The 20319-nt window shown below is 42.9% G+C and overlaps 1 protein-coding gene across 7 annotated transcripts in view; it reads left to right on the plus strand.

The window, feature by feature from the left end:
- srgap1a (SLIT-ROBO Rho GTPase activating protein 1a) overlaps window positions 1–20311 on the plus strand; it is a 72818-nt gene extending 52507 nt beyond the window's left edge. Inside the window, exons 12-22 of one of the 7 annotated variants that reach the window (XM_072435563.1) lie at window positions 414–447; window positions 1260–1320; window positions 2776–2853; window positions 2931–3065; window positions 7593–7698; window positions 7789–8013; window positions 10699–10778; window positions 13693–13873; window positions 15466–15603; window positions 17473–17845; window positions 18430–20311. In XM_072435563.1, the coding sequence (XP_072291664.1) occupies window positions 414–447; window positions 1260–1320; window positions 2776–2853; window positions 2931–3065; window positions 7593–7698; window positions 7789–8013; window positions 10699–10778; window positions 13693–13873; window positions 15466–15603; window positions 17473–17845; window positions 18430–18822 (1804 nt within the window). In that variant the 3' untranslated portion in view covers window positions 18823–20311. Of the gene's footprint in view, window positions 1–413; window positions 448–1259; window positions 1321–2775; window positions 2854–2930; window positions 3066–7592; window positions 7699–7788; window positions 8014–10698; window positions 10779–13692; window positions 13874–15465; window positions 15604–17472; window positions 17922–18429 lie in introns of those variants that run through there. The other 6 variants (XM_072435564.1, XM_072435561.1, XM_072435562.1 and 3 more) reach the window with 6 other exon arrangements.
- The last annotated feature ends 8 nt before the right edge of the window (window positions 20312–20319 follow it).

Here is a 20319-nt window from a genome sequence, read left to right on the forward strand (position 1 = left end):
ATACTGCAATTTTTAAAAATTCCTTTGCAAACAAGAAAAGATCTTGGCCTATTATGTATAAAACCTGCTAACACTGTAGTTTAAATCTCTACAAACATGTTTATAAATCCTTAAATTAGTTTAGCCGTTCAGATTTCAGTCTTCTCTAATGTTAATGCTCTTTGGTGTTTAAAATGTGCGCTTTGATCAATATTTGTCAGAAAACAGTTCACAAAAAATAACCGTTAAACTGAATAATTGTTAAACTGAATTTGTCCAGTGCCGCCCTATTGCCAAATCCAGATGCCAGAACGAAATGGGCGCATGTTCTTGATTGAGCTTTGGTGAGCAGGCGCTGTGGTCCTAACTTGGGTCTTGCTTTTTTTTTCTCCTCTCTTCCCTATCTTGACCTTTTGCATCACACTTCTGTCTAGCCGCGGACGCCGGAACTCACACGCTCGACACCAGGTACACCTTTTGGGGCATTCTTGCTAGCTTGCAAATCTCTTTTTTTATTCGTCCATATACGTTTGTTTGTCTGTTTGTATTTTCTTGTGTTTCTTGTCGCATCGTAAGTGAACAACAAGACGGGCCGAGTTGAATTCATGCACACGCAGCCCATATCAAACATTTTATTGAATTTGTCTGACCATCCATTGTCTCACATATCCAGGGATGGGATTACATAACGCCACCAGAGCTGTGGCTCAATCCTCACGGCTCCACTGCAGCGATAGATAGTCGATTTTTGGCCCGGTCACCACGGTCGGATTGTGCGTTTACCCTTTAGGGCTGTAAAATGATCCACGCGCTCATTAAAACATGTAGTGAGGCCCTGTTTGTACGCCACAGAGGCAGCAAAGCACCAAGGCAGAGAATACAAACATTTATTTGTTGTGTTGTCTGGTTACTCTTTGCTACTTTCAAAACTTCTGGTGTATTTATAAGCGCATGGTTGTAGTTTTAAATAGTGTGGGTAGTATGGCGATAGTATGTGCCTCCCCTTAGGTCGGCTGGTCCTTAAATAATCTGACTTCAACTCTGTCTGTCTCTGTTAAATGTCATTAATGTGCACTTTCGTCCCTGACTAGCACTTGACCACTGTGTATAATTACCAATAAGTTCTTGTAAAACTCTCCCAAACTGATAACTGTAACGTCGCTTAACACATTTTAATCTATTATGTGTCGTGTGAATTGCAATTGTCATGTGCTGCTCAGGTTCAGTGCGTTTTTAAATCAAATCTCTCTATGAACTTGACTTAATATGATCACTTTCAGGATTCGGGTCAAGCCATTCCCCGTGTGGTTGAGAGCTGTATTCGCTACATTAATTTATACGGTGAGTAGCACTTTTTACTGTGCACTTCATACACTTTCTTATGTTGCAAATCACTTTAGCGGTTCATGTATTGCGGTTCGGGCCCGACACTTGAGAAGTCTCGGGGTGTTAATTGCCTGGGTGTGTGTTTCTGTAATACTGGTGCTGTCGTTTGTTCCACTGTAGTCATGGTCACGGGAAAGACGCCGGTACCAGCTTGTTTACCATTTCAATTGAACGACATTGAATCGACATTGCATCTTGAGTTTTTGCAGTTTTAAAATCTCGAAAGCTGCGATTTGTTGTTCTTCATGGTTCATATTTTAGAGTTTTGCTTGAAATGTGCATCTTGATTTTAAAATGTACATTGCGTAAAATATTTGACCAAAGCGTTGGACTCTCAGGTTGCAGATGTCATTTTAAAAATTAGATACAAACAAAACAAAACGTATATCGCAAGTATAATCCCTATCACCTTTTGATACTTTTCTTATAATATAAGAAACGTTTTATCATTCATCAAAATCAGAAAAAAGGTTTATTGCCATTGTCAGTGAACAAAATTCACAAACCAGGAACTTGCTTGGGTGGTGTGGTGCATATATAAAAATGTGCTAATAAGATAAAAAAAAATCTGTTACTTTGATGCTTTTCTCCTTACATCATTTATTAAAGTAGCACTATACGAAGGTTTCTCATCTTCATGGAGATTGTATTTATTACTTATGGAATGCTCCACAGTGTGGCATTAAACCTGTCGTCTACATATCTACTGTACGTCTACATTTCAAACTGAACTAGTGTGAGCTGGCTTCTTTACAGGTTTAAAAAAAAAAAAAAAAATCAAAGAGTGAGATTTCTAGTAACATTGTTTGTGCTTTTAATGTTTTAATGTCCCGTTTTTAATCAATCCTTAAATGTTTTTATGTCTGAGTTCATCTCTGTGCCTTGTTCTGTGTTCCTTTTATGTTTGCTATGTTATATTGTTTAAAGAAAAGAAAAATATCTCAATGTTTTAGTTTAGTTTTTCTGGTTAAATAAAGTTTAATGAACATCAAATAAAACACATGTAATTGAATAGATAGAAGGTAGATACGTTTAATTCCATTCCAAAGCAAAAAACAAAGCAATAATATCTCCATAGACAGAGACACCAGACAAAAGGACACAACACAACACACAGATGGGGCTGTCAGGACGAGCTGGTGGTCCCATGCACGGTGCTCAGCAAGATGGTCAAAACAAAGAGGCTCATTATGCTCCATTCTGACCCCTGTTCCTTCCCCTTGTTTTACTCTAATCTTTAGTTCTCGGACACTTTAGTCAACTCTAATGGCAGTCCGCTTCAGAGTCATTAATTACGTTTAATTAGAAAAGCAAATGGGGCTTAATGAGCAGTCTTTTTGTCGAGCTTAAGCTGTGGTTTGCAGACTCCCTGGAATCATCTGATCCTCTTTTGTGTTCATGTTCCTGCAGGTCTCCAACATCAAGGCATATTCCGCGTGTCTGGGTCGCAACTCGAAGTCAATGACATTAAAAACTCCTTTGAAAGAGGTGCAGAGTGTTTAAGTGAAACATTTAGTACTTAAGCGTTGAAATTCTTCCCTTACATTTTACCTTTCATCTTCCAGGCAATGATCCCCTGACGGACGAAGAGAACAACCATGATATAAACTCTGTGGCCGGCGTTCTCAAACTGTACTTCAGAGGCCTGGAGAACCCTCTGTTCCCCAAAGAGCGCTTTAATGAACTGCTTTCCTGCATCAGTAAGGATCTTTTTATGTATTTGTTTATTTGAATTGTTTTTATGTGCATACTAATGGATAAGTTAACAAACCGCATCATCATCAACATAAACAGGCCGGAGAGAGCACAGTGGGACAGTTTCACCCATTGCCGTGAGCATAGAGGGTTCCGATGTTTGCCTTAGAGTTTATATAATCCTTCCTTCGTCCTGGAGTGATTCATTGTAGAAAAGGTTTCAAAGGTAGTCAAAGATAGTTGAAATACGACCCACAAATTGGAATTAAGTTGTAGTAAAGTTCACCAATTAACATGTACATCCATCATTTATCATTTGTAGTACTTTTTATGATGATTCTGTTGACATGCTGCCCCCCTTTAGCGTTGTTGCTCTTCTGTATTCATTTGGAATTGTAACAGAAAAACCTGCCTGATGGAGGGACAGAATCACTTATACCGCCGATATATATTCTTTCCCGATTGCTAAAACATTTAACATTCAGTTAGAGAGCAACATACACAATCCAGACAACAAACCTTAAACATACTACACAGATAGATGTGTTATATGATAAATGGGGCTCGAGAAGATGACATACGATCCCGTGTGGGTTCATGGCGAGTCGTAACCAGACTTCAAATACTGCAGCCTGGTGTTCCCTCTGTTTGCACCTGTGTGTGTGTGTGTACCTACAGGCCTGTCTCCTCTGTGTGATTCCGGCCCGTGTGAAGTGTGGCCCGTGTGAAGTGTGGCCCGTGTGATTCTGGCCCGTGTGATTCTGGCCCGTGTGATTCTGGCCCGTGTGATTCTGGCCCGTGTGAAGTGTGGCCCGTGTGATTCCGGCCCGTGTGAAGTGTGGCCCGTGTGATTCTGGCCCGTGTGAAGTGTGGCCCGTGTGATTCTGGCCCGTGTGAAGTGTGGCCCGTGTGAAGTCTGGCCCGTGTGAAGTCTGGCCCGTGTGAAGTGTGGCCCGTGTGAAGTGTGGCCCGTGTGATTCTGGCCCGTGTGATTCTGGCCCGTGTGATTCTGGCCCGTGTGATTCTGGCCCGTGTGATTCTGGCCCGTGTGAAGTGTGGCCCGTGTGAAGTGTGGCCCGTGTGATTCCGGCCCGTGTGATTCCGGCCCGTGTGAAGTGTGGCCCGTGTGATTCCGGCCCGTGTGATTCTGGCCCGTGTGATTCTGGCCCGTGTGAAGTGTGGCCCGTGTGATTCTGGCCCGTGTGAAGTGTGGCCCGTGTGATTCTGGCCCGTGTGAAGTCTGGCCCGTGTGAAGTGTGGCCCGTGTGAAGTCTGGCCCGTGTGATTCTGGCCCGTGTGATTCTGGCCCGTGTGATTCTGGCCCGCGTGAAGTGTGATTCTGGCCCGTGTGATTCTGGCCCGTGTGATTCTGGCCCGTGTGATTCTGGCCCGCGTGAAGTGTGATTCCGGCCCGTGTGATTCTGGCCCGTGTGATTCTGGCCCGTGTGATTCTGGCCCGTGTGATTCTGGCCCGTGTGATTCTGGCCCGTGTGATTCTGGCCCGTGTGATTCTGGCCCGTGTGATTCTGGCCCGTGTGATTCTGGCCCGTGTGATTCTGGCCCGTGTGAAGTGTGGCCCGTGTGATTCTGGCCCGTGTGAAGTGTGGCCCGTGTGAAGTGTGGCCCGTGTGATTCCGGCCCGTGTGATTCCGGCCCGTGTGATTCTGGCCCGTGTGAAGTGTGGCCCGTGTGATTCTGGCCCGTGTGAAGTGTGGCCCGTGTGATTCTGGCCCGTGTGAAGTCTGGCCCGTGTGAAGTGTGGCCCGTGTGAAGTCTGGCCCGTGTGATTCTGGCCCGTGTGATTCTGGCCTGTGTGATTCTGGCCCGCGTGAAGTGTGATTCTGGCCCGTGTGATTCTGGCCCGTGTGATTCTGGCCCGTGTGATTCTGGCCCGCGTGAAGTGTGATTCCGGCCCGTGTGATTCTGGCCCGTGTGATTCTGGCCTGTGTGATTCTGGCCCGCGTGAAGTGTGATTCCGGCCCGTGTGATTCCGGCCCGTGTGATTCCGGCCCGTGTGATTCCGGCCCGTGTGATTCCGGCCCGTGTGATTCCGGCCCGTGTGATTCTGGCCCGCGTGAAGTGTGATTCTGGCCCGTGTGATTCTGGCCCGTGTGAAGTCTGGCCCGTGTGAAGTCTGGCCCGTGTGATTCTGGCCCGTGTGATTCTGGCCCGTGTGATTCTGGCCCGTGTGATTCTGGCCCGTGTGATTCTGGCCCGCGTGAAGTGTGATTCTGGCCCGTGTGATTCTGGCCCGTGTGATTCTGGCCCGTGTGATTCTGGCCCGTGTGATTCTGGCCCGCGTGAAGTGTGATTCCGGCCCGTGTGATTCTGGCCCGTGTGATTCTGGCCCGTGTGATTCTGGCCCGTGTGATTCTGGCCCGTGTGATTCTGGCCCGTGTGATTCTGGCCCGTGTGATTCTGGCCCGTGTGAAGTGTGGCCCGTGTGATTCTGGCCCGTGTGAAGTGTGGCCCGTGTGAAGTGTGGCCCGTGTGAAGTGTGGCCCGTGTGATTCCGGCCCGTGTGATTCTGGCCCGTGTGATTCTGGCCCGTGTGAAGTGTGGCCCGTGTGATTCTGGCCCGTGTGAAGTGTGGCCCGTGTGATTCTGGCCCGTGTGAAGTGTGGCCCGTGTGAAGTCTGGCCCGTGTGATTCTGGCCCGTGTGATTCTGGCCCGCGTGAAGTGTGATTCTGGCCCGTGTGATTCTGGCCCGTGTGATTCTGGCCCGTGTGATTCTGGCCCGTGTGATTCTGGCTCGTGTGATTCTGGCCCGCGTGAAGTGTGATTCTGGCCCGTGTGATTCTGGCCCGTGTGATTCTGGCCTGTGTGATTCTGGCCCGCGTGAAGTGTGATTCCGGCCCGTGTGATTCCGGCCCGTGTGATTCCGGCCCGTGTGATTCCGGCCCGTGTGATTCCGGCCCGTGTGATTCCGGCCCGTGTGATTCCGGCCCGTGTGATTCCGACTGCACTTAAACACATTTCTCGGCCTGAGCGATGAGAAGTTCATGTTTACACTCGGCGGTGATTGCAGTGTAGGCTAAATGCCCAAAGGCTCAGTATTAAATGTCTTGTCTTATTAAAAATGCTTGGGGCTTCGTAAACTACTTTGGACCATGGATGTCAAGATTATTAGATCATTGAATTGGGATTACTTGTATCACAGTTTAAGCTAATTTTCAAATATATGCTATATACTTCATTTAGAAATAAATTGTTGGCTGTTCATCTCAAATTATGTCTGTTTTTTTCATTTAGAAAGGTAGATTTCACTCATTTATATCTATTATACAGTTTGAATACCAGTAAATTAAAGGTTTCAGTAAATTAGTGTCGTTTTCTTATTGTAACACAAAAGTTGGACATCGCTACATCTTTTACAGACTTGATATTTCCTTTAGAATAGCTCGAAAAATGTCTGTGCGTAGACATCCGGGTCTGTTTTGAAATGTGACTTTAAAAACAGATGGAAGAAGGAAATTGCTCACGTAAACTTGCTAAGCTGATTAACAGAGGCATTTCGAGCACGGTTAAAACACAAAGAAGCTTCATGAATTACAATGTGCTGATGTAGAGCAGAGAGCGACTGGCTTTTTGAGTTCTGCAGAGGGAATAAGTTTGCATAATATATATATATATACAAACATCTTTTTCCAACATAGCATCTGCTGTTTAATTATTGCTGTTGTGCTGTGCCCTGTATTGCTTTGTAATTTATAACCTTCATAAATGTAAGGAAGCGACACGTTTTAGGAAACCTGCAGGATCTTATTTAGGTATTCACCAGATAAAATGATTCACAACTTTCCCAGAGGCTCGAATCCCAGATGGCGGAGCGTGGCTGGAGGGTGACACGTCTATTTTTAGCAGACAGCACAGCCTCAGCCCCGCAAAATAAAATGACTGCTTCAAGTGCAGCGGCAGAACAAATACGATTGTCCTGAAACACAAAAACCGTTCTGCGAAGCGTGTCATTAGGGTACATTTGGAAAGAGTCAAAACAATAATGAGATTGTGATTGAGTTTTAGGAACAGTTTGTGCACAAATGATTCATTACTAATTCATGAATTGATATTGCTAATATATGTGACAATAGGATCAATATATTATGCGCTATATATCACAATAATATAGATGTTGTCAAAAAGATACCCAAATACTAAACTAAGAAAATCACATTAAATAAGAAACTTTGACCTTTCCTGAATAGTTTGAAAGAAACTACTATAACTATTTGTTTTGAAAGTTGAAAGTTACATTATATTGACTGTGGTATTATACATTGTGGTATTAAAATCAGTATTGGACCTTTTCCTGGACTCAAAATAGTGCATTTTAGTATCATGACAACTGTGTAATGTCTTTTAATTCTACACAATTAGTTTGTTTATTAGGAAGAAACCGGAAAGATTCATAGCATTATTTGACAGAGGCTGAAGCTAAACATTTATTTTTCTCACCTTATTAACAAAAATCACGACATGCAGGATTTCATAACACTGACTCATGTATGGTATTTATTTGTTTCTATTTTAGGAGTGGAAAGCCTGTATGAACGAGCTTTGTACATCCGCAAGATTCTTCTGACCATCCCTCGATCAGTTCTTGTGGTCATGCGCTACCTCTTTGCCTTCCTCAACCAGTACGTGCAGTAGACATGCTTTGTCACCCGTGTATTCCACATAAGGACATTGCTTTAACTCGTTTCCACACTTTTCCTCTGCTCCTCCAGCTTGTCCCAGTACAGCGACGAGAACATGATGGACCCGTACAATCTGGCCATTTGCTATGGGCCGACCTTGATGCCCACCCCAGACTGCCAGGACCAGGTGTCATGCCAAGCCCATGTTAATGAGATCATCAAGACCATCATCATCCACAATGAAACCATCTTCCCTGATGCCAAAGAGTTGGACGGGCCCATTTATGAGAAGTGCATGGCAGGAGGAGATTATTGGTAAGTAAATAATGATACGTTTTACAACTGGCAGTCATTTACTAAAAGGTCTCCTACAATTCTTTAAACATATATTTTTTGTGGTGTTATTTAAGTATTCTGTACAATTCAACTCCAATGTTTAAACTGAAAATACTCTGAAGGCAGTAGTCAACTAAAGAACTTCTTGGTTGACTAAAGACATGCGCTGTGTATTGATTTGTCAAGAAATTACACATAAATCAATGCTATTCCTTAACAGTCAGAGAACATAATTCAACTTAGAATATAAAACAACACAGAAACGTCAGACTTTGTGTGGCTTGCAAGGGAGAGACCCGCCGGCCGTCAGGCTGTTGTATGCAGCCTGAAGTGGGTTCCACACCGCCGCGGCCGAAGCGTCCAGTTTACATTCAAAGTCTATGGTAAACGCGCGTCGAGCACGTAGTGCGTTATCCGCGGCGCGATTTCTTCGTTTTTTTGCGGCGCGATTGGTGTGGTTTTTTTACGTTCTCGATGCTTTGAGGCGACGAAAGCGGCTACGCGACGTGCTCAGATATGTTGAGGTCTCAGCAGCTGAAGCGTAGCAGCCGCCGCAGCAGCCAATCAGAGCTGCTGCAGTGACGTACGTACGTATGTATTGCCCCTCGCATTTCCGGTTTTCCCCGTGGAATTCCCCAAGAAGCGCCACTTTTTCCTTGCTCGTCAACAATGGCAGACAAACGATTGATTGTGGCTGTTTGTGGGAGAAAGGAGCTGTACGATGTATTCACGGTGGAATACAGAGACTGGCGCCTCCGTGTGAGGGTTTTGAAAACCAAATACGTGAAAACAACACTCTCGATATCCGTCATTTTACACAATGAAAGGCCACACCGTCAACAACTCCACTGCTCATGCGACAACACCTCTACTGCGCATGTGCGCAGACAGCTCGAGCGCGGCGTACGCGCACCTGTGTACAGTGGCCGGGGCGTCGATAGCGCGCGTCCGGTGCGTAAACCTTTTAAATGTACGCGCGCTCAAATTCTGCGTTGGGCGCGATTAGGCCGCGGCGGTCTGTATACATACAGACGGCCCTCTGAGTCTCACGGCGTTTTCTCCCTCTTGCAACTCCTTTTATTTCACATTATGGATTTCACACATAATAGGCGTCACTTTTCTCATTGGTTAACTCGACATCCAGCACTCATCTTTTACAACTGTCTTGGTATTTTCCTTAGAGATAAGAGCTTGGGGAATGTTTACCTACTCCCTGAGGGTAAACATTCTTCACACCATTTTCATACATGCCGTTTTTCTCTTAGACTAATGATGCTGATAACATACATCACACAAATATAATCATATATTTACATTTTATTACATGATTAGACTAAAAGGGGGCATTGCGTGGAACTGGCAGACGCTCTCAAACCCATTACGTATCTCACCGAGGCAGTTGCCAGTTGACTCCCAAAATCAAGACAACTCACTCCTCTCTGCTGTGAATAGAAATCCTTTATTACCCCCGGAAATTACTAGTCAAGTAATGAAAATGTTGGTCAACCATGACTCCAACGACAAAAGGTCTAAGGCACTAGCTGTGAGCTCAGTATGTAGACTGATTTCCTGATTGTCCTGCAGTTAAGAAAAGAAGGGGCTGCTCAAACCTCACAGAGCTCTCATTAACGTCCCTGTCAACACAGAAATATGCGCCTGGGATGTTCATCGTAGCCCTGCTCCAGCTGTGCGTCAGTAGCAGCTCGGCGCAGTTAAACGGAGTTGTCCAACGCACTATAGATTCATCTCTGGTGGACATCGTAAACACGTGTTTCAGGAATGACTTTACACGGCCCTCTTTATCTGTGTGAGACGGACTGAAACAATCACTGTAATGACCACAATTACAGCAGGAAGTAAAGGAAGAAGTCACCTGGAAAGAACGGGGCTGATGATGTGGGTGCTCGGTGCAGTCATGTGAACTAAACCTGGAGCTCCTTGAACATGTGTATCTGGCATCTTTGTGTTCACAATATCTCACAGATTTACCTTTATTAGAGCTAATGACTTGCCTCAGCACATTCATATCCCTTTAGGGTAAAGAAAAAACCCTGTGGCGATTGTCTTTGCGGTGGGGACTGGTACAACCTTCTATGAGATTAGGCCTGCCACAATAATTACCACATCGACATATACTTCAATATATGGCAAAAAGAACAATGTATTTGGGGCTCAATATTTATCATGTGTTTCTTTTGAACTTTGGGGAACTTTTTTCTTTGTTTTTCCAATAATACTTGACTCACTATTGACACCAACAAGGGATAAATATATTTTGGAACTCTTTTTGGGGGGATTCTCCTTTTGTCAGTGGCATAAAGTAGTTTCAATATTATCGTTTATCGGGCTGTTTTCTGTAGCAATTTATCACCCTTCAAATTGTGTTATTGAGGCAGACCTAAGTGGCATTACAGGGTTTTTTTCATAGCATGATTCCAGAAAAGCAGCATTTAGAAAAGGGCTCTGCTGATCAAAATACCCTTAACTAATCATAGAAAAGTGATCATAAATTACCGGCCATCCTTGTAGGTTTTACATTTCCCTTTTTGAAATTGTGACACAAACCTGTACAAGGAAAAGCTAATAAATTTAAAGCTGTCAAACTCCTGCAGTTTGACCTTTTGAGTGGTGCTTTGCCGGTGACAGTCTTGTTGTATCCCACAGTGAGAGCCCTTACAGCGAGCACGGGGCTCTGGAGGAGGTGGACAACGAAGGAGGGACTGAGGCACACACCAGTGAGGACGGTCAGTACAGACATTCACTTTATTATGGTTTACCTTTTAAACTGCCTTTTGCATGGAGTTGTACAAAGCTTCACTAGTGTAAGATATAGTCCTGAGTGGTGCAGTAAGGGTTAAGCTTCTGCAGCTCAGGGTGGCTAATCCTGCCTTTGAGTCTGTTAAATGTAGTTACCTTGAAGGCCCAGAGAATGTGATGGACGGCCATTCATATTCTAATGCACATACCTCTCCCCTGAGGCCCCCTGGCAAGCACATTCCTCATATAGAAATGCCAGTCTAAACCGACTGGAGGTCCCTTTCAGAAAATACAATTTCTATCACATTTACAGGTTATATTTTCATTTGCCTCTAAAAATAGATCAGGTAGTAATTTGTATGAGTTTATGTCAACATATCTGTGTTGATCTTGTCTCTAAATTACATTTCCATATGTTTTTAGAAGAAATATAACAAATATTTTCAGGGAAAGGGGAAAATATGCGGTTTAATCAGGTAGTGTGACCATACATTTATTTCTGTGTCGAATGTAATGGATAGTAGTGAGTCCAATCCAAGTCAAACACAGACTCTGTTGAAGCAAGATCAGATTATTTAAAATCACTCAACGTTAAGAAAGTAGGCCAAAAGTTCCTGCTCATTAGATATATGCTAATCTTTGTCAGAATAAATCTCGGGATAGAGATGGAAAGTAGTCATTACAAGTGCTTAAACTGTAGAATGGACCAACTGACACTATGATACAAGTATTTATCAAATGTGTTTGTATTTATTAGAACTTGGATCCTGACTGTCAAATAATGTAAGGGACATAGTAAGTAGTCCGTGCTTTCAGTTCACTCTCGGGTCCATCCAGTTCATTTCCATAGTTATGTCACTCTATTACCTCACGCAAGATCGGACACGACGCAGTTTCAGAATAAATCTCTTACTCTCTTCTGCCGGCATAGGTTTTTTAATGGCTCTAGCCGTGAATCTTTTAGTGCGAATCAAATGTGTATGTTTAACAAGTTGTTGCTTTTCAGATAGATCTTTTAATAAATTCAAGTAATTGAGTCTAATTTAGGAATATTAATGTTTTATCGTACCTATATTTAATCTGCCCTCAGTGTAGTTCAGTGTAGTTCAGCGTCAGTGGAACGGCCACAGAAGATAAACCTGGGCTTGCTTAATGTCCCGTTCCTGGCACCATCAGTACGTTGACATTCCATATTCTGGCAAATTCTCAACAAGGTCAAAGGTGAACTATCTGCTACATTGATTATATATATCATTGCTCCACGGGCGCATACACAGGATGTCCGTGTTGTCAAGTCGCCCAGCAGCCGCAGTCATATTGGATTGCACATGTTAAAGGGCATTGTATTTTACTGGACTGGTCGGGTTATATTTTTGCCATATAAACCACACTGATGTCCGTGCTGCTCTTGCGTCATGCACTTTTCTCTTTGAAAGCGAATGTCTGTTTACGATGGTATAGTACAATATCTTAATATTGCAATTTTTGTATTGGAGATATTAAGTATATTGTCTGTATAAAAAAATAAATAAACGGGCTGCAGAAATACTTCAAAGAACAGATATATTTACTGTAATCTTCAAAACAAGAGTGTATGATATTTCTGCTCTTATGTGTTTAGTTCTATAGCCCATTAAACTTGTGTCTGATACTTTTTACTCGACCAAGGCATTTACAGACATGTTCTAGTACATTTCTGACGGGTTGCTATTATCATTTGAATATAATATAGTACCCCAAATATATTGAGATTGTCATTTGTCAATATGACCCTCTCCAGAGTCCAGACTCCCCTGATTCTGTGTATGAACAATGTGCACAGCAGGGTTTCCGTTTGTGTGTAACCGTGGCTGTTTCCGGGGTAGTTTTGGTTCTAATTGTACACCTGATTCAGCAGGAACTTTTTACTGCTCTCAGCCACGTCATGTGTTACTTCTGACAAACACTACAGTGGGAGATTGAGGGAAGTTGTTGTAAAATAGTGTGGAAAATCACCTACTTTGTTTAGAAGTACTTTGGAGCAGCCCGATTAAGCTTGTCTTGTTCCATTGTGAGCGGGTCACTTTCACCTGTCAGCACGAGCAAAGCCGGCAGGTGAAGAAATAGAATAGTAAAAATAGATGAGGCTGAAGAGGACACGGCACGCATCTGTATGGTGACTGTATCCTCTTTCCCACGTGGCTTTCCTCATCTGGGAATCACCATGGCCCCTGTGAAAGATCTATCATGATGGCTTTTCACTGCCATACACGGTTCAGCCATTTACTCTATTCTTGGTGATTGTGTAAAGCGAGGCTGTGCTTGTCCAGAGACCCCCTGTCTGAGAGGAGAGGAGGGCAGAGGTAGGAGTGAGAGAAATAAAGAGGCTATTTTTAGTCTTGTGTTGCTGTCTTGAATACATTTCGGCTTTGACTTTTAATATGAGGTGACTCAACCTGCTGTTGCAAAGTCAACAGATGTTATTAGTTATAATGCATTTACTGGATTTATAGTTATGTAAAGTCATGTTCTTTACTTATGGCACTGTAGTTTTTTCTTTTGTGTAATTATGGTGTTGATGTGACCACAATGAAATAATCTATACATTGAATGGCATTTCCCTGGGTCATATAGATCTCCGTTTACCAGCTACTATAAATAACCTGCTAAATCTCCTGTGGGCCTGTTGTGGCCTTGGTCAAAGTCCAGCAATGTACAGCTGGGTTACTATTGATTACTAAAATAAGCTACTGGCTAATTGTGCACACATTTGACCTCCGTGTGCAAACATAGTCACACTAAGGTCAATGTGAACAATAAGTGTTTTTGTATGAAATCTCATTACAAAATATATAGTGTATCTGAGAATGTCTTTTCCCTGTCTGACATGTCAGACCTGTCTAATCCTCTCTCTGCTGACAGAGGGTGAACCCATTGAAGCCATTGCCAAGTTTGACTACATTGGGCGCTCGTCACGGGAGTTGTCCTTTAAGAAGGGTGCCTCTCTCCTGCTGTATCAGCGGGCATCTGAGGACTGGTGGGAGGGACGCCACAATGGGATCGACGGCCTGGTGCCACACCAGTATATTGTTGTACAAGACATGTGAGTATTTTTTCAATGTTTAGTTATGAATGTACCACTTATTGGATGTTTCTTCCAATTCTAGAGTTCACCATTTTATTTGTATGGTGCTGGCCACATCTTAATAAGAGATTAAAAAGGATGGTATAGAAAAATCAAATTGTACATATTCTTGGCTGTAAAACTTTTCACATTATCAAAATTCTAAAACATCATTCTACGTTTATTCTCCTCCCAAATATTTAGTGTGTTTGTCTTGTTTTAAATTCATGTTAGAATCTGCTTCGTGCACAGAGCTTGCACACGCACTGAATACTAAAAAGCTTAGGTCACCTCTACCAACTGCAACGCTTGTTCTGTGTACAGACTTTTAAGTTGGACAAAAGTAATGCTATTAATCAACATATACAATCCCTTGTAAAAGACTTTGTTGATCTCAATTAGTTTAAACCTGGTTAAATAAAGGTCAAATTGAAAATAATATTACATAAAATGTCTACCTTTTATTTGACTTTCACATTTCTGGAATTTTAAGAACCATTTTTATTTTTATTTTGATCATTCAATTTTAATTGTATTTATGATTAACATGCCACATTGTGATATTCCGTAGAACTTAATATATATATTTTTACCCATTAGTCTTCTGTCCATGTGGAGGGTCCTTAAGCAGCTTGCTGTCACAGTCTTTGGCCCTCAGCCCTAACAAGCAGTGCACTGACTGTTGGTGCTTAATGGACTGGATTTACTGTCTCGTTAGAACAAGAAAAGAATGACTCCAATCACTTAGGAGTCGGCCCAACAAAATGGTCATTTAGAGCGCTGCTCTCCCTTTTCCTCCTGCCTCTGTCCGATCACTGCTTCTCTATCAATAATTCACTTGAGGGATCTCCGCTGATGGGATGTCTCCTTTGCTAATGAAATAGTGGCAGGATTTACAGCTGTCACTGTGGCCCCTCTGAGCTCTGCGACATCATGCCCTCTGCCTAAAATGAGGGGCCAAGCTCTGGAGGAGTAGACAAGAGCAAGGTCTTCTTTAAACCCCATGAAATAATCAAGAATAAAACATACGTCTACTTGAGCACAGGAAGTCTGCTCTGAGTTTGTAAATCTAATTACAAACAGTAAACCTTTTTTTTTGTTTTACATAATATCTAAAATATTTTTCCTTGTTAAAGCAGCATTATTATTTTCCACAGGGCCTTCCCTCAATCACAGGCAAGGTTATTACTTAAAAATACCTTGAAAAATATGAATTATGACTGAGCAGGCTTGCGTCATTTTCCATCTTACCTGAAACTTGTCCTGGTGGCATCAGATGCTTGTTTCCATGGAGAAGAATGCGTGAAATGCCATTATAGAATATTCCAGGCAAGGCAAGCAGAATGTTACATAATCCAGCACAAATATGCATACCAGTGTCAATTATTACTGTGTGTCTGTAACATGATCCATCGTTTTCTTTTAACCTTGAGACAAAAGGCTGACGCAAGAGGAAAATTGAAATCAGACATAGCAAAACCAAGCACATATAAGATGGACTGATTTGCTGATTCTCCTGTTTCTTTTCTTGTTTGTCTGTCCTCTGTTGGCTCTCCCCGTGCCGCTCCCAGAGATGACAACTTTTCGGACACCCTGAGTCAGAAGGCAGACAGCGAAGCGGGCAGTGGCCACGCCGGAGACGAGAAATGCTCAGGGAAGGACATCAACTCGCCCACGGACACGCGCATCTCCGAGGCCTACATTAGCAGGTTGGATTCCACACTGTTGGGTTATTGATGCCTCTTTAACAGCGCACGCTTAGCTTGGGTTTGCTTGAGTTCATTTAGAATTTATGCTCACCACACACAAAAACCTTTATAAAGAATTATAGACCTGAGTTTGGTGGAAGTACGTTATAATATATTTATATATAATATATTATATTTATATTGGATTTTATTGTGACTAGTCAACTGGAACAATCATAATTCTACTGCTTGTGACTGGAGCCTATCCCAGTGACTTTGGGCCTTAGGCGGGGTACAGGGGCCAGCTCGTTGCAGGGTTAACAGACATAAACACACAGATAACCATTTACTCGCACATTCATACACTAGGGGGAATTGCCAACCGTTGCATATTCACAGTGGCAGGAAGCTGGAGTACCCGGACAGAGCCCACGTTAACATGGGAAGAACATGCGATCATGTGATGCTGGTCTGGCCATCAGGCACCCCGTAATTATATTTTGATAATCGTTATCATAATATGGACTATACAGACTCTGAAACACATGTCTGTCATTTCCCCTGTGATTCTTGCTGTTAAAACCCTCTGATACCATAGTATGAGACCAGACTCTGCAAAGCATGTGTGTTAGCCATTGTTGCAGTGCTTAGTCATCAGCAGGTCACATGGGAACACGCAGCAAGGACACACACAGCTCTAGTCACACCCCCGTCTTGTTGGCAGTCTGCTGGATTTGAGCCCGGTTTAACGATTCATTCTCCACATGGTGATAAAACAAGATCCCGTTCCATAAGATCTTAAGCGTTCAAAATGCCACAAGATGTCTCGTCCCTATCTGGAACCATCTGTGATCTACTTTTTTTTGTAATTGCCACAAAACTGTGTCCTGATGTCAATAGCTTCAGAATGTGATGCCATAATTCAACTCCAAAGACGTAATTGTTGTTAGTTGAAAGTACTAAAATTAAATTGGCTAGTTTATGGAGTCAATCTCTAACAAATTCTGAAACCCGTGCATTGCATAGGCCCCTGCCCTTCATCTGAAATTATAATTCAGCGTGAACCCAATTTATTGTGATGAGTCAGACTCAGCAATATGTATGTCAACTCTCACAAACAGAATATCTCCCATGTGTCTTAATGAAGGTCTTATATTCAGTGAAGTTTGTTGTACCTGTCTGTCAGCTGCTTCCAGGTGAAGTCCATCTCCTCCTCCGTCCGCTCTCTATGCCTTCACTCCTGCATTCAAATTATTGTTGAATCATTCATGTCCTGGGCTATTTATGGAATTTCTCTTCTCGTAGTGCATTCCGTGGACAGCACACTCACCAGAAGCCAGATGAGCTCAAAAGTTCACCAGCCAAAAAGTGATTGCACCTCAGTTGTAGTGTACTCAGTGAGAATGTGGATTGATCATAACCGCTTTGGTCATACTGATTATACTTTTTTTTTAAATATTAGTATACTATTATTATTAGTTTTGTTATTATTGAACTTAAAATAAAAATTAGGATTTAATTAAAGTATGGGATTTAATTGCACTCTGAAGTGACTGTTGGGCATCCCAGTGGAGGATAGTTTTATGTATGTAAACTGCTCCCTCTGCTGGAGGATTACTGCTATTGCAGGTTTTTATAATAAAGTTTTGACAAGTTCTCGCCCAACAGTAATTGCAATCCCAAAAAATCACGGACAAGACAAGGAGCTTGTATTACTTTAGAATGTTTTCAGTCAAAATATTTGGTTTGAACTTGAATGAGGTCATTATTGAGTAATTGGTGACGACCTCTACCACTTTGCATATATATTGAACATATATTGAACTGTTGTTCTGTCTTTCAAGAGGCCATTGAAAGTTTAGATAAAATATTTCATTCTTCTTATTCTAGCAGACACAGAAAGAGGTCTGACCCACCGTCCCGGCGGCCCCCTGCGCGCCCCACAGATGTTCTCTGTATGGTCCATGCCTCTCAGCAGGGACATGGGGGACATGGGGGCACTCCTGAAATGGGCTCGCCAGTTCTTGGCCACTTCAGTCCCCGTGACGTGCTGCGCAGTCGGAACCACCTCCCTGTGGACAGTCCTGAGCGCAGGCGGCGCACTGGCCACGGCAGTCTGACCAACATCAGTCGGCATGAGTCTCTAAAGAAGATGGAGAGCCCACCAATCCGCCGCTCCACCTCATCTGGCCAGTACACAGGCTTTTCAGACACGCACCATCACCATGGGGGCAAAGCCCTGGACCCGGAGACCATCGCACAGGTCAGCGTGGGACGAGCGGCGCCCCGACCGCAGCTCCCTCCATCATCAAAGCCCTGCCCCGCCCTGTAAAAACATAGTCAGTCCCTGTCTTCTGCTTCCTCTGGCTGCATCTGTGTCAGTGTGCAAATACACGCAAATGACTAGCTTCACAGGCAGACCGCAGGGAGCATGGCACGACATTGGGACTTATGAAGGCCATCTCAGTGTATCTGACAGAGTGGTCATAATTTTTGTGAAAGTTTAGTGATTAAGTACCTAATATATTGATTGTTAATTTCAGTAAAAAGTACACTTAAAACTGTGCCGGGCTGTCTGCCTGCGTATCAGGAGCATGCAAAGTTCTTTAATCTTTCAAAACCTTTTTGTTCAAAGTCTACAAACTTGTTTCTGAAATCATTAAATCATTGTAAATCTAACTATTACTCTTTACTTTTTGATGTTTTGTTGCATGATTAAACTCTAGTGGTCTTACAATACTGTTAATTCAGCACCTTTCATACTTTGCCTTTTGCATGGTCTTTGTTTCTCACAAAAATCTTATTTCATTAATTGCTCTTTCTTCCTTCTTCTCACGCATTGTGTAGGACATAGAGGAAACCATGAACACTGCCCTGAACGAGCTGCGTGAGCTGGAGCGGCAGAGCTCGGCCAAACACGCGCCTGATGTGGTGCTGGACACTCTGGAGCAGCGGCAGAGCAGCGGAGGTCCCACCCATAGCTCCAGTGAGTCTCTGAGCCCCATCCATGGAGTCTTGCTGCGCCCCACCGCCCACCCTGAGCCCCCCATCCGCCGCAGCACCAGCTCCTCCAGCGACACCATGAGCACCTTCAAGCCAGCCGTGACCCCACGCATGGGAGTGCAGCTCAAGCCCCCAGCGCTCAGGCCCAAGCCCCTGGTCTTACCCAAAACCAGTCAGCCTCCACAGGGCCCTGCCACACCCACTCAGGATCCACTGGACAAATCCTGCACCATGTAGTAACGCCACATGTAAAGTAGTAACGTGCTTTAGTGAAACTCCTAATGTTCTAGAGTTATTTAGGAAAAGTACTTTAGGAAGATTTAGAGTACTGAGCCCCAGTAAAGTGCAGGGTTTGAGAGACTTTCAAGAGCATACCTTGTAGAAAAGACCTGTAAGTCGACAATTCCTCCCTAGAAAATGTGCACACATAGTTAAGTGTACAGTATGTCTGTGTCGGCAATTTTTTCTCGAAACAACAAATCACTAAGGCTTCCTCCGAGCTTTACATTGATTGTTTACCTATTAAGATAGAACAATCACACACAGTAGTTTAACACAAGCCATGGGAGACTGAATATTTAAAATGTCACTATTAGAGAGGTGCTGCCACACAATGGACTTACAAAGTTGGACTCGTAATTTAAGGTACTTTGTTAATACATTTGTGGTACGGATAAAATAGAAAGTAAACTGTTTTTATTCACTTGTAAACATCACATCTTTCCTTAATGAAATAACTGTATAGAAATAACATACTGTATAATTAATAACATTTAAACTATTATTGCCTGGAATAGAATATAACTATTGGGTAAAACCACTCCAAGAACTTATTTTTGGTTCTGTCGTATAGTTACAAATAATGCAATATTAAAGCTGTATAATGTGCATCAATGTAAAAGCAAATATGATGAATCATCTCTTGTAATATGGTATAAAGTATTATATTCTGTAGAAACAATATCTACGTTTCTGCCTTGCTTGGCTTTACCTACCCAAAGAGTAAACTGTCCAAGCGTTATGTGTATAGACTCATGGCGTTCTCGTGTGGGAGTGCCCGTAGCCATGGACCTAATGACTGTTACTGTAAATGCCTGCTAATAACATACGTTCTCTCTGCCTCTTAGCATTGCTCTGTCTTCTATTCAAATCTGTCTTAGTTTTCTAATGCAATCGCAAGAGCCTCATCAAACAATATGTGCCACAATTTCAAATGTATGACTGTGATCCTTGTAATCTCTGTACAAATAGTAAGATTTCACAGCTGGCATCATAAGTTTACACCATCACTGACTTGACAATGTGTGAATAAAATATTACAGATTGCTAACTTGTATTATTTTTATAGCGCTAAGTGTTTTTTTTTCAGTGTGGAAAGATGTAGAAATATTACCTAACAGTTGTAAATAGTGTGCTCTTGTCACCATAGAACATCACCAAACGTTGGACTCTTGGCGCCGGTAGGCAATAAGCTACACTGTTGTGTTCTGTACTTGTGAAAGTGCCTTTTTAAAACGTTAGAGGAACTCTGTACTGTCAAATGCTGTGTCTATAGAGAAAATATAAAGAAAAGTAATAATGCAATTTCACAGCTGACTCATTGTGACATTGCACTTTTCTGTAAATATCTGTACATAGGGCATGTAACATCATGTAGAGACCTTTGGGGGACCTGTAGCTCAAAATATGTCTTTCTAATAAAGAAAATAGTTTGTTGAAATGTTTATTGGAGTT

This window comes from Eucyclogobius newberryi, unplaced genomic scaffold (genome assembly GCF_026437365.1).
Source record: "Eucyclogobius newberryi isolate DKJ021-1_F unplaced genomic scaffold, fEucNew1.0.hap1 SCAF_7, whole genome shotgun sequence".
In the NCBI taxonomy this organism is placed as follows: domain Eukaryota; kingdom Metazoa; phylum Chordata; class Actinopteri; order Gobiiformes; family Gobiidae; genus Eucyclogobius; species Eucyclogobius newberryi.